General features: G+C 36.9%; 1 protein-coding gene across 1 annotated transcript in view; it reads right to left on the bottom strand.

Moving 5' to 3' along the window:
• Positions 1-13,068, bottom strand: part of PKHD1 (PKHD1 ciliary IPT domain containing fibrocystin/polyductin) — a 464,388-nt gene that overhangs the window by 276,203 nt on the left and 175,117 nt on the right. Inside the window, 6 exon segments of the mRNA XM_005552760.5 lie at positions 865-995; positions 1,329-1,385; positions 3,541-3,666; positions 6,595-6,786; positions 9,119-9,276; positions 9,691-9,901. Of these exon segments, the coding sequence (XP_005552817.3) occupies positions 865-995; positions 1,329-1,385; positions 3,541-3,666; positions 6,595-6,786; positions 9,119-9,276; positions 9,691-9,901 (875 nt within the window).

Genomic DNA, 13,068 nt, shown 5'->3' with positions numbered 1-13,068 from the left:
AAACGAAATGGCCTGCCACTACTCTGATGCACTTGTTCACTCAGGTCTACAGCTACATTTTCCCCAAAAAAATTAATTTCTTAAATGTTTAAACGGAAATTTACCAAGAGAAACCAATGTTAAGTTGTACTAAATAATGGGATTTAAAACTCAAGGTCATTGAAGTGGACTTCATCCTCCTGGAATCTGACATGACCTTATACAACTCATGACTCAGTTTTGAATGCTGTTAAAGGACAAAATATGGCCACATTAACATAGTAAGATAGTGAAGGTTTAATAAGAAATTGGCATTGGAATCAAGAGAGACATAAATCAGCACCCAGAGTTGATAGTTCAGGGAGATATTTTACTTTGCATTATCTAAATGACCAGGAAATGATCAATATCTACTTTGTTTTGCTCCATTACCTATTACTTCAAAAAACTGTTTCCAGGAATCCTGAGAGGAATGCTTATCTTTATCCTAAAGAACTTGTTTAATGCAAAATTATACATTATTTTCTTGATACAAATATGCAGCAAGTAAACATTTCATACCACACCACCACTAATGCTGCCACCTTAAAGAACTTTTAGAGCAAGCTTATCCAACCCACAGCCCACAGGTAGCATGCAGCCCAAGATGGCTTTGAATGTGGCCCAACACAAATTCATCAACTTTCTTAACACAGTATGAGGTTTTTTTTACAATTTTTTTTTCAGCTTATCAGCTATCATTAGCCTTAGTGCATTTTATGTGTGGCCCAAGGTAATTCTTCTTCCAATGTGGCCCAGGGAAGCCAAAAGGCTGGACACCCCTGATTGAGAAAGAACTTTATGCCCTCTCAGTTCTGGTCTTCCTGGTGGATCTGAAGATCTTACCTCTATAACATTGGTGGGGCTGCGGATATAGATGCCAGATGGTGTCAACATTTCAGGATTGGAGAGTCCCTCGGCACCAGAAACCCGGATGATCACGTTGTTTCTTATTATATTTCCATGTCCTGACCAGTCTAATGTTTAAACAAACCCAGAGAATCCACAAACATAATTGAAATGTACACAACTCAACACTCTTGATTCTACTAATACGCATCAGAGTTCACATATGTATTTCATATATATATATAATATAAATAAATATTTATTTATATATATATTTATAAATATAAATAAAAAAAATATATATATAATATAATATAAATATATATATATATATATAAATAAAATACTTAGTATGCACAATAAACTTAAGGGACCCAACATTTTGCCATCAGGCTTGTCGATAAAATATATGACAATTTTAAATACAATGTAATAGATTTAAAATCCATTTACATATTTACCATATTTCCTTCCATGAATTGCCTCCCAAGAGATATATCTCATTTCCATGCATGTCCCTGAGAACAAAAGACCCCGTTACTTGAGTATATTTTATGCCACTTAGGAAAACAAGAGATGCTGAAACACTACTTCTTCTTTGGGTGTGGGTTGTTTTAATTTTGTTTTTGTGTTTTTATCTGTAAATTAGGGAAAGAGATACAGATCTTATGAACTCTTCAGTTCTAGAGTATCAGGATTCAGAAGTTCATTTTAAATAAAAAGAACAGAAAAATAGATCTGTTTTACTTTTGAGGAGGAGTCTAAGTGACTATCTCTACTGTTAAGTGCCACATATCCTGCGTCAACACCAACCCCATTCCTAGCTGTTCAAACTGGCAACCTGCTATCTGCATGGCCTCACCTTCCCTTGGAAGATCTGAAATGTCCTGGAGGAACAGGATGGACGATATCTAGGACCTTCACACTCAAATCACTGAGGTTGGAATAGAAGAGAATAGAAGAGCAGGCATGGGCCATGCTACATAGAGAAATTAGTCACTTAAGTGCTATCAATAAAGATCTGCCCCCAAAGAACCCTTCATTACGAAGTATCTGGGCTTCCTCATGTCATTTCATGGGTCTGGGTTTGCATACTTGTTATGTGTGAGATTGAGGGCTTTACCTACCACACATCAATAAAGAAAAATGTTAATTCCCTGACTTGTAATACAATAGATGTCAAAAGCTTATAATTTACAACATTCAAGCACTAAAGGTTAAATTCCTCCTACAGGTTTTCTTCCTTGCGTAGTTAATATCTATTCCACATAATTGTTTTCTGCTAAGGTAATACTGTTAGGATACCTTTCTCAATTTCTCCTTGACGTTTCACCTTTTCCCTTGCATGGACAAACGTAGGAACAAACAAAGTCAATCCTACAACTGTTAATTGACTTCCCGGTGGCTTTCCTTTTCTAGTCAAAAGATTTTTCTGCACCTGATCACCTCAGTTACTCTTAGTTTTTTGTCTTTTAGAGCTAGAGTGTGTTTTAAAGCAAATGTATCTGATTCATATTTTCTCACTAGACAGTCTCCATCTCAGAATAGAACTTTTATAGCTTTTATCTCAATAGATTGTTCTTAAATGAAACATATATTTTCTCACTGATGATACTATAGAATTAAATATCAAACAGTATTTAACAAATACTGTTAAATATATTCTTACTTTCAGTGAAAAACTCTGATTTACTTTTTTATTCTGATAAAACTAGAGACCCTTTGTTCCTTAATTCATTCATTTCCTTCAACTAATAGATCTACAATGCACTAGTTAATATGCTAAATATTCAGGAGACAATGTCCTCAAGAAATCTGGTGGTAAAAAGACATTAATCAGATGACCAGAAATGTGGTATATAATTTTAAATTAAGAAGTACTGATTGGCACTTAAAGAGCTTAAACAGAAGGACTTGTCTGGGAGAGAGGATCTTGCAGGAGGAGAGTAAGTGGCATGAACAGAGCCAGAGAGCTTGTGCAAAGACCCTGAGGAAGGAAAAAGTATGGTCTTTTAAAGGAACTAAAATAAAATATTTTAGTGTCACTAGAGTACTAGGAAGAGAAAAAGAACAAGACAAGTTTACAGAAGTTAATAGAGACAAAAATCACTGAAGGGATCTTTTAAGTCTGGTGAAAAGTTTGGGATTCTATTTTAAAAGCAATAAGAAACTCAAAGGAGATAAGTGATATGATACAATTTGAGATTTTTAAGGATAGTTCTGAGTTTTGCAAGGGGAATGAATTTTAGGAAACAGAAGGAGATACAGGTGATCAGTTGAAGATTCTGAAACATGGTCTTCTTCAGCAAGCCACAGGAGCTTGAATTCTATTAAGAAGAGAATTCCAGGTTTTTAAATCCTTGGCCAACACCAAGTTTGACAGTCTGTAAGACTACACAAAGACATATGTATGTGACTTAGAATTATTGTGAAAATTGCTGGTACTTATTAATCTGACCTAGTCTTTAAAAAATCAGTATCCTGTAGGTAAAGTTTAGTAAGCCAATCAGTGATGACTACATTTAAATTTAGAATTTTTTACTATAGCCCATTTCTAGTGATCATAAGGCCAATATTTTTATAAATTGGGAATTACAAATTTGGGGAGAATTCATTGTGAAAAACTGTGTCCTACACAAGAATGCAGAAATTAGACAAGCTTGTTTCACTTACCAACTAGCAGTGCATGACCTAAAATATTGTAGAATACATTACTGTCCACCTTCAGGCCCAAGGTCCCGCACATGCTGAGGCCTCTACTGAAGGAGCTCCTCACTGTGCAGCCCTGTATGAAAGACTCTGAATAGGAAAGAGTAAAGTAAAAATTAGAAATGGCTGCTGAGATTCTGTTGACCATATGTAAAGGAAGCTACACTATAGCTAAAGACATTCTCCCACACAATAATGAAACTCAGGAGATAAGAAGTTAGAAGCAACAATCAAAACAAAAGAATGGGTAACTCAAACCAATGGGCCTCAATAATGAAAAGGGTGAAATTTAACAATCAAGTGTTAGAAAAAAAAAAACAATCTGAGAAAGACAAAGTATGTCTAAACAATAAAAGAACTCATGGCTGTCAAGATTTCCAACTGGCCATCATCTTTGGTATCAGCTCTCATCACAATACAACAGATGAGAAGTCAAGAATAATATGAAGAGCACTGCTTATGGGCCAGCCTTGATCTTTGAAACCTGGAGCTATGAATTAATATTTATAATTTATCAGGCAATAATATTCTTGGCCCAAGATAGCCAGAGACCCTTATTCCTAACTGTAAGCCAGGCCAAAGGTTGGCCTGAGGATCATGACTCTCACGTTTGAACTGGATAGGTTTATAAAACTAAAGAGGATCCTCTACTATGCTAAAAAAAAAAAATGACAATTAGGAAAATCATTACACTGGTTTCATAGCCATATTCTATGATCCCCAAATCTGGTTATGAGGCCTAGATGAGTCAATGAATACACAATTACTGATTATCAACTATATGTTTCAGGAATTGGGCACAGCATTGTGCTGGAAACATAAAAATGAATGAAACTAAGTAACCTCTGCATTCGTGTATTTGCATTCTGATGGAGGAAACTGACATTAAAAGAATAAAAATCCATTATTTGAATAATTAAACTATAAATCCTAAAAAGGGAGCTTTGTGTTATTACTAGGTAGTAAGAAAGATACAGATGCCAAGTGTTGGGATATTAGAAAAGTTACTTTAGTTTATGGAATAATTTGACTTTTAAAGTTGGGACTATCCAAAAAATTCTCAACTTTAACATCACTATTGACACTGGATCTCCACATTCCCCTCAATCTCAGCTCTCCTACTACTAGGTGCCCTTACATTACTCATCAAGGATACATCCCAATAAATTAACCCACCCATATCTACTTCTGTAGAAAACACTGCCCGTGCTGCACAGAATCTTCACCACATCACTCAAACAGAATATGCCTGACCATGTGAACAACCAATAAGTACTGATGTGTTTGTGTAGCTCTAAGGGCAGAATACTGGGACTGGTGAATCTTTAAAAAGTACTGTGCAACATTTATCTATGGAAAAAACCTGCACATCCTGCACATGTATCCTGGAACTTAAAATTAAATTAAATATTTTTTAAAGTACTGTTCAAAGATCCCAATGCCTTCTAACTCTAGTAGCAGGGAGTAATTAGCCGCATAGGACATGAGGGGCTTCAGGGTGTTAAACAATAAAAAATTCCTTGATGAGTATTCCAAAAGTTTCTAGCCTCTGCATTTTAACAGGGATTTACAGGTAATAATGTATTAATGCAGTAATTTTCAAACTTTTATTTTTAAGCATTGAACTCTTTTTCAAAACTAAAACCAAAATATAAAATGTCTATAAAAATAGATGAATGTGCAGCTACTCTGATTGAAACAGAGGTGGGAGAGATAGGTTAGGTAAAATTTCATCAAGGAAGGGCTTTGTTTATGTTCAATTGATAACTTATTTGTGACTGCTACCCTCTTTTTTATTGAATTGGCCACATGTCAAATATTCTGCAGTGCTACACACAGCTGACCAAAGAACCAGAGAGAAGGAAATAAGGATACTAATCGATCCAAAGCACATTTCGGGAGCCATCCCCCTAAATGACTCAAATAAATAAAAAGAGATTGGAAAAATTAGAATAAATAGACTTCTTTAGCATACAGATAATTTGAAATGAAGGAAAATGTTGCTTTTGCCTGATCAGAATCCTGCCCTCAATGACCTCAAGGATTACTTTGCCATTACCTGTTAGAATCCTAGTGTCTCTCAAGAGCCACCTGAACAAAGTATGCCCTGATGTCCTTTGTCAGGCATCAACCTCTGAACCCCTGGAGCACCACCTCTTTAAGGAAGGCAAAGCTTGAATGTGTGGGTATTGAAAGTGCTGATGAATGGGGAGGATCACTCAGAAATGGAGTTGCTGTCCTCGTGACTTGGCATCTGCACCCCCATTATGTGATTCTCTGCATATCAGCTTTTGGTAATGAGTTTTTGCCCTGGATGTTCCTACATTCAACTTTGATTTTAGAACTTCTGTCAGTGCATTGGGTCATATTCTCTTTTTCTGATTCTGATCTTGTTTTTCGCCTAGTTGTTCTCACCTGAATTTGGTGTTTCCTGCTCCCTTCTTACATCTTCATGTCTGGCCAAGATCTGCACATGTATCTACTCCTCATTCCCAGAAAAAGCACCTGGGTTTCGGCCCATTCCCCCTCATTTCCCCAGGCAAAAGATTCCTCTGATTTAGGACAACTTTACATAGAAGTGTCTGGACTCCCACAGTGTTGATAATGTAATGCCAATTCACCTGTAGTCACAAAGCTAGTAAATGGTAGAGACAGAATTCAAAACACGTGATTGTGTGGTTCACTCTCGTGTGCTATATTATAGTGATAGTTCTCAAAGTGGACTCCTTGGACTGCCTGTTCCAGAATCAAAAGGTTTGTATATTTAAAATACACATTCCTAAGCCTACCTTAGACCAGAATTTGTTGGGGTAAGGTCTATAACTCTGAATTTTAATAAGCTCCACAAGTGATTTTTTTAGGCATACTAAAGTTTGGGAACCACAGACCTAGAATATAACAATTATCCATCTCTAAATCCCTCAAATTCCACATATCATCTATCATTCCCCCATGCATGTAGTGCCTTAAACATGGAAGAAAGCAACATGAGAAGGTCCTAGGTCTGGGCCCCCTTACCTCTCATAGCTCCCACCATAGTGAGTGAGCTCAGATGCTTATGGAAGGCTTGCCCCAAGACTCGAAACTGCACTCCCTTCAACTGGACCTGGCTGGGCTCTTCTGGGAAGGACTGAATGATCACTCTGGCTCCCATATCCCTGGATCCCAGCATCTTCTCGCTCATGGAATACAAACAGTGCTGCAGATTACCTGAAACACAAAATAAAGTCCAGAGAACCTAATGCATGTAGAACATGCTTCTAGACAAATCTCCCAGTTTGAAAGGTACTGTCAGCACCAAGGAAAAAAACATTATTGTTTATTTCATTTAATAATCTTATTTCCCCTTTTCTTTGATTCTCCTCTGTAGGTTATTAATTAAAAGATCTGATAAACAGGACATGATGTTGCCTTCATTCTATTTTTTCAAGAAACTCCCAAATCAATCACCTTAATTACTGTCACAAAGAGTCAGACTATAACCCACAAACCCAACCTAAATAGATGCTTATTTCAATCCAAAAGATCCTCTGGAGGAAATATGCAATAAAATGACCTTCTTGTGGTTGATAATTGTAGGAAAGACATGCTAGCACTGAATATAATAACAGCACTTTTTAATCTTAAGCTGTCCAATGAGGTTTCCCCATTACTGTGCTGTTTTATGGTTTGGGGGCTTAGCAATAATGCTAACACAGAAATGTCAAAGGACTTCAGAGAAGCAACTGAGCAGCTCCTGCACCAACACCTACTTCCCCAGCTGTGCCACCAGTGAGGACGGCAGCAACCTGCACTTAATAAACACAACTACAAATGCTAGTGAGGACAGCAACCACCTGAACTAACACACACAGCTATGAATGCTAGGGAGGGCATCAAACCACCTGGACCGAACACACACAACTACTATTGCTACCAAAATGTTGTGACCTCAGGATCCAGGGCACCTTCTGCTGATACATGGCATTTGGTGGTACAAACTAATCTGGAGAATAAATCATCTCTCCAATTGAATAATAAAGATTTTTCATGTTAATGATCCAAAGAAGCACTAATAATATAAAACACTGTATCATACCACAGTAAATTTCAGAATCCAGTCATTTGCTAACACCCAGAGAAGAGGTGAATGAAGAGATATTTATATTTGCATGCTTTATCACAATTTGATTATTTGTGCCAGTGATCCATAAGATTTTCAAATGGACAGGCCTTGTGTTATTAAATTCAACTACCTTGTTCCACACTCCAGCCCCACACAGAAAAAGAATGGCTTATTTTGAGAATATTGTAGTTATATTTATGATTTGTGATGAAATCAAGGATGTTTTCCATTTGGGGCTAACAGATTTATAGTGGCTTAAACCTAGAAGCATGGTCTTACTGGCAGCATGATCAAATGCAATATTTGGCAAAATATGATCTCACAATACGAAGGAAGTTTGAAAAGAATGAAGATCCCAATTCTGTAGAATAGATAAAGTTGGGCAGTTGATGGAAGTGAACCCACTGTTATCCAAACATTCTTTTTAGAATGACACATTTGTGAGTAGATGATTTGTAGGGAGGGAGGTGAGGTCAAACTCCCTCTCTACTTCTAACAACTCCCCATACCCAACCACATGACAACATTATACTCACATGCACCTATATTTAGACACAACTCAAATCTTTAACTCCAGCCTCGACCTTTCTTCCAGGCTCCACACATTACCAGACATCTCTACACAGTTGCTGGCCTGGCATCTCAGTTACAACATATACAAAATTAAACTCACGATTGCCACTCTCCCACCCCAAAACCTGCTCCCTTTCCCATCCCAGTAAATAGCCTCATCATCCATCCAGAGCTCATGCCTGGAAGTCATCCTTGACACCCACACCATCCTGGACCAAAGTTGACAAATGATGTCTTCACAACATGTGAAAGCCTCATAATCTACAGCCTGGGAAACCAAAACATAACCTACTAAACTAACCATCCCTGAAATAGATGCTTAATAGGCACATCAGTGTGATTCAGTGCCTGCTATTCTACTAGAAGATAAATTGACTTTTTCCACCACTTACCTAAAGTATGTGGTAGTTCACTCAGAAAACAAATCCCGAAAAGGGGATGGGGGAGCCCTACAAGTCTAATCAGTAAGAATGTGCTGCCTGAGTCCAGAACTCTGGCATATGGCTTTCCTAAAAATATTAGAAGTGGCCTGGAATTTTAACATCGAACCCAGAAATGAAATGTAATTCATTTGAGTTACATTTTAAGATTGAGTTCTTTAATAGAAATATTTTCCCCAGAGCAGTAATCTTTCATTTCTTTTGTCTTTTGTCTATCTTTTTCACAAGGTTGTTGGGCAGTGGAGCAGGGAGGAGGATGAAATGACAATCAAGAACATTCTGAAAACTACAGAAAATTATTGGCATCCAAAGGTTAAGGGCCTATTCTATTTTGAAACAGGTCAACCATAGCAATGCCATCTATCATCAGACAGTAAGAATATTCTTTTTGCTCACTGGACTTTCCAACAAAATATTCTTCTACCTTCTGGAGCATTGGCCTCCTGGCATGAAAGAAGCAGCTTCTCCCTCTCATTAGTGAGATTTCCTTGTATGGTAATACTCCTGCTGAGCAGAGCCACAGTGGCCTTTAAAATATGGTGCTCTCCAGCCACCCAATTCTCTGTAAAGTTGTGAGAATATCTGGGGAAGAAAAGAGGATGATAGAACTGAGGACATCACTCCAAATCTTACTAGGAATAATAAGCCACTAGATTAACATAATTCCTCCTTTGGGGATCTATTCATGTTTCTTTAGAAACTCAAAACCAAATAGTGAACTATAGACACAAGTGCATGAAAATTAGAAATTATGCTGATCATTGCCCTAATCATTTGTGTAAGACAGAAGTTCTAGAGAGTCACAAGAAAAACTAACTTACAAAGTCTAAATCTTCAAAACATTTCATGCTTTTTAATTTTCTTGTCCAAATGTCTAGCATTATTTAATGCAGAAGAAATATATCATTGAAAGACCCCAATACAAATGTTCAGAGTCCAACACAGTTAAAATCTCATCTTCATCCATGTCAACTTAGCCAAGCTGACACTCAGTACCTCAAAGGTGACTTAAGATAGAGGTCTGTATCCTGCACAGTTTCCACAGTGACAATCTCTTCCATCGGTTTAGCACCTTCAACACCTGTTCCACTGATTATGACAACTTCATCCCCAGGGTGCCAGTCCACAGCATCTTCTAAAGCCAACACTGTGTCTCGGGCATGGGCAGTTGCTCGAAGACGGGTGACAATTACTTCTGGTAGTGAACCTAAAGCAGCCCGAGGAAAAGTTGTCCAGATAATTTAATCATTGATCAAAACATGATTAATTTAATCATTAATAAATGTGATGTTATTTAGCCAAAGAATCCCGTAAAATAAGATCTGGAAAAGCAAGCTTCAGGATAGATAAGCACCATTTTTTTTTATATTAGTTTTGTTTTATTTTGTTTGACATTAGTTTTCTTTTTATCTGTAAAAAGAAGTCAATAAAAGTAATTCAGAATAGAGAACAGCAATGTGTAAAAAGCACAAGAATTGTGGTCAGATTACACTTATATTTGAATCACGGTCTTGTCATATTCTAACCCTATTCTTTCGGGTAATAAACTTGATGAGTGGGCTTAAGTTTCCTCAGTTAAAAACAGAAGTAGCAGGGTCTTCCATCATAGGGTTTCAGAAAGATTCAATGAAATAGTATCTAAGAAACATCTAGCTTGGATCTTACCACATAATAGACCCTAAGTGTATGTTAATCCTTTCTCTTCCTTTTCTGTGTCACACTGTGTTTGAGGATGAAATTTTACCACCTCTTTTTTATTCCAAGTAAAAATAAGTGGTTTCTAGACTTTCTGACATAGACCTCCATAACTAATTTCCAATATGAAGACTTCACAAATAACAAAAATAGAGTGGAAAACAAAAATTATCTCTTAAGAGTTGTCATAAGTCTTGGTGTATTAAATGATCCCTTCAAACTATAAAAACTAGACCTATCTAATATAAGACTGCTGAATGCAGTTGAAGAAGGGCAACTTGTGGTTCTAGGTAACTTCGTTTGTATTACACTCCAATTTACCCACCTGACCATCCCCATACCAGCACGCTAATCTCTAATTATCAAAAATTCAAGAAGATCATCTGTCTCACAGTTTATTCTGGTCTTTTCCAGCAAGGATCAAGGCACAGATTTTTTTCAAGGCATTATCTGAATACTTCAGAAAACACATGGCTTACTCCCTACTCCTTCTTCTTTCTGTAGTACATTTCCTTCCTCTTTTGCAATAGATGATAATTTACCTTTAGCCCGCAGCAAGTTACTGTCCTCCCTTGTTGTCCTAAAGTAAAGTAATAATACTTGAATCTCTAACTACAGAGGTGGCCGACAATAAATCATTTTCAAATTATTTTAAACTTTCCTCTTTATTTATTGGTCTCTCTGTGCATAAGCACTTGTACCAATAATGTTGTTCTAGGCTTAGAAAGGTCTCTGGGTTAATGTTGTAATTTCTGAAGTTTACTTGGGCAATAATTTTGTCTTAAAAAATGTACAGAGTTCAAAATTTCTAATTATAGAGCAGGTGAAAATTAAGACATAAATCATCCCAAAAGAAAATAATTTTAATTTTATTTCTTGTTTGTATATCTTAACCTTTGGAAACAATAAAATGAAATAAGATGTATTTATATGTATATGCATATATATGTGAATTTTTATAACCCGTTCTTGAATGTCTTCATAGAAAAATCTCTACCAAGCATAGAAAAACGTTTATCCAAGATAAAATGTTGTCAGACTCTGTGATCAATGTTTACAATTCTCAGTTAATATGCAACAAACACCTACTATGTGACTATCAACATGTAAGCTACACATGGCAAAACTGACAGTAGAGACCACAAAGGTCTATCTCAACTAATTACTCCTATAAATAATGGTCAACTCTGAATGGATGAAAAAAATTCACAGATAATTTTTGAAGTACATTTTTTTAACTATTAACAAAAAGTTACATCTTTTTAAATATTGACAGAGCCTCTAGAAACCAGTAAAACTATCTTATAATTTATTCACTCTCATTGCAAAAATAACGTCTCTATGTGTGTGGTTAAAACATCAAGCCTGGGTGTTTAATGAGTGTTGGGCTCATATTTCTAGCTACATAGTAGGTATTGACATTTAGATGAGTACTATCATCTTAAAACTATTGTAATAATTATCTGAGCTAGACCCTCTTACAAACAGCTTTTATTCCTTTAAGTATTCCTCCTTATGTCCTTTTTTTTAAAACAAAAGAAATTCTGCTAAGTTATTTTAATTACATCCCTTCTTTATCCATTAATCTGCAGTATTTTCCTGCAATACTCAGTAACAAAGTCTCAAACTTCCTGCTCGACTTTAAAGACTCTCCATAATGTGACCCCACTTTATGGTCTCTGATTTCTTAATAAATTCTGTTCCAAGAAGCCCAATCTCTTTACCTATTCTCATTTAGCAGGATCATCCTGCCTCTAATCTTTTGTCAATTTTGTCCTTTCCACTCGTGTCCTTGCTTCTTTCTCTTCATCTATCCTTTTAAAGCACGACTCAAACCCGATCTTTTCAATGAATTTCAGAACATACTTCATCTTCACTTCCTCCTACAGACCTTGTAGTGATCCATGAGATCATTCCTTCAGCAAAATCTGGATGTACCTCTGGGATTTAGGCATTCCCAAGCATGTCTGGGTAGCTTGTGAGCCATTTATTTGAGCTGCTTTGTGTGGGGGAGGAAGTTTGCTCAAAGAAACAGATGGGAGAAAAGAAGATGACAGAGAAGAGATGGCGTCAATCTCAGATACAGGCCCTCTCTCTTGACCACAAGGATCTATGACTGAACCTGAGGGAAGAATTTGGAGGAACTCTCCAGATGGCTTTGTCACCTGATGCTGCCCCGCCTAAGATTCTCTCACCAATTCACTCTGCTGCATTTCTTAGAGCGTAATCCTGAGAGAAGCCTCCAAGACTTGCTGAGAAGACAAACCCTGTATCATAATCTGTCATATCACCATGGCTGTCTCCTTTCTCACACTTAACACAACTGCGATTTGGCCTCTATTTCTATACTTAGAATTTGTCTCCCCCACTAAACACAACAGCAAAAACCATACCTATGTTTGTTCACCGTGACAACATCAATGCCTTTCACAGTGTCTAGCACATAATAAGTGTTCCATAAATACATCCTGAATGCATAAAATCACAACTGAGATGGAGAAACCAGCACCCCAGAGTCTTGGTGTCCAGTTGATCAGGTGGGACTCTGAGCAGCATGCAGAGACAGTTGCCACATTTCATCATGGGGCACAGCACACTCCCACACCTAGGGGTTTTCAATGAAAGCCTGAACCTTCAAACCCATGTGTTCAGTACTCTCATGGCAGGTACCAGCAGTAG

Source organism: Macaca fascicularis, chromosome 4 (assembly GCF_037993035.2).
Source record: "Macaca fascicularis isolate 582-1 chromosome 4, T2T-MFA8v1.1".
NCBI lineage: Eukaryota > Metazoa > Chordata > Mammalia > Primates > Cercopithecidae > Macaca > Macaca fascicularis.
This window is presented reverse-complemented; position numbering and strand designations above follow the sequence as displayed.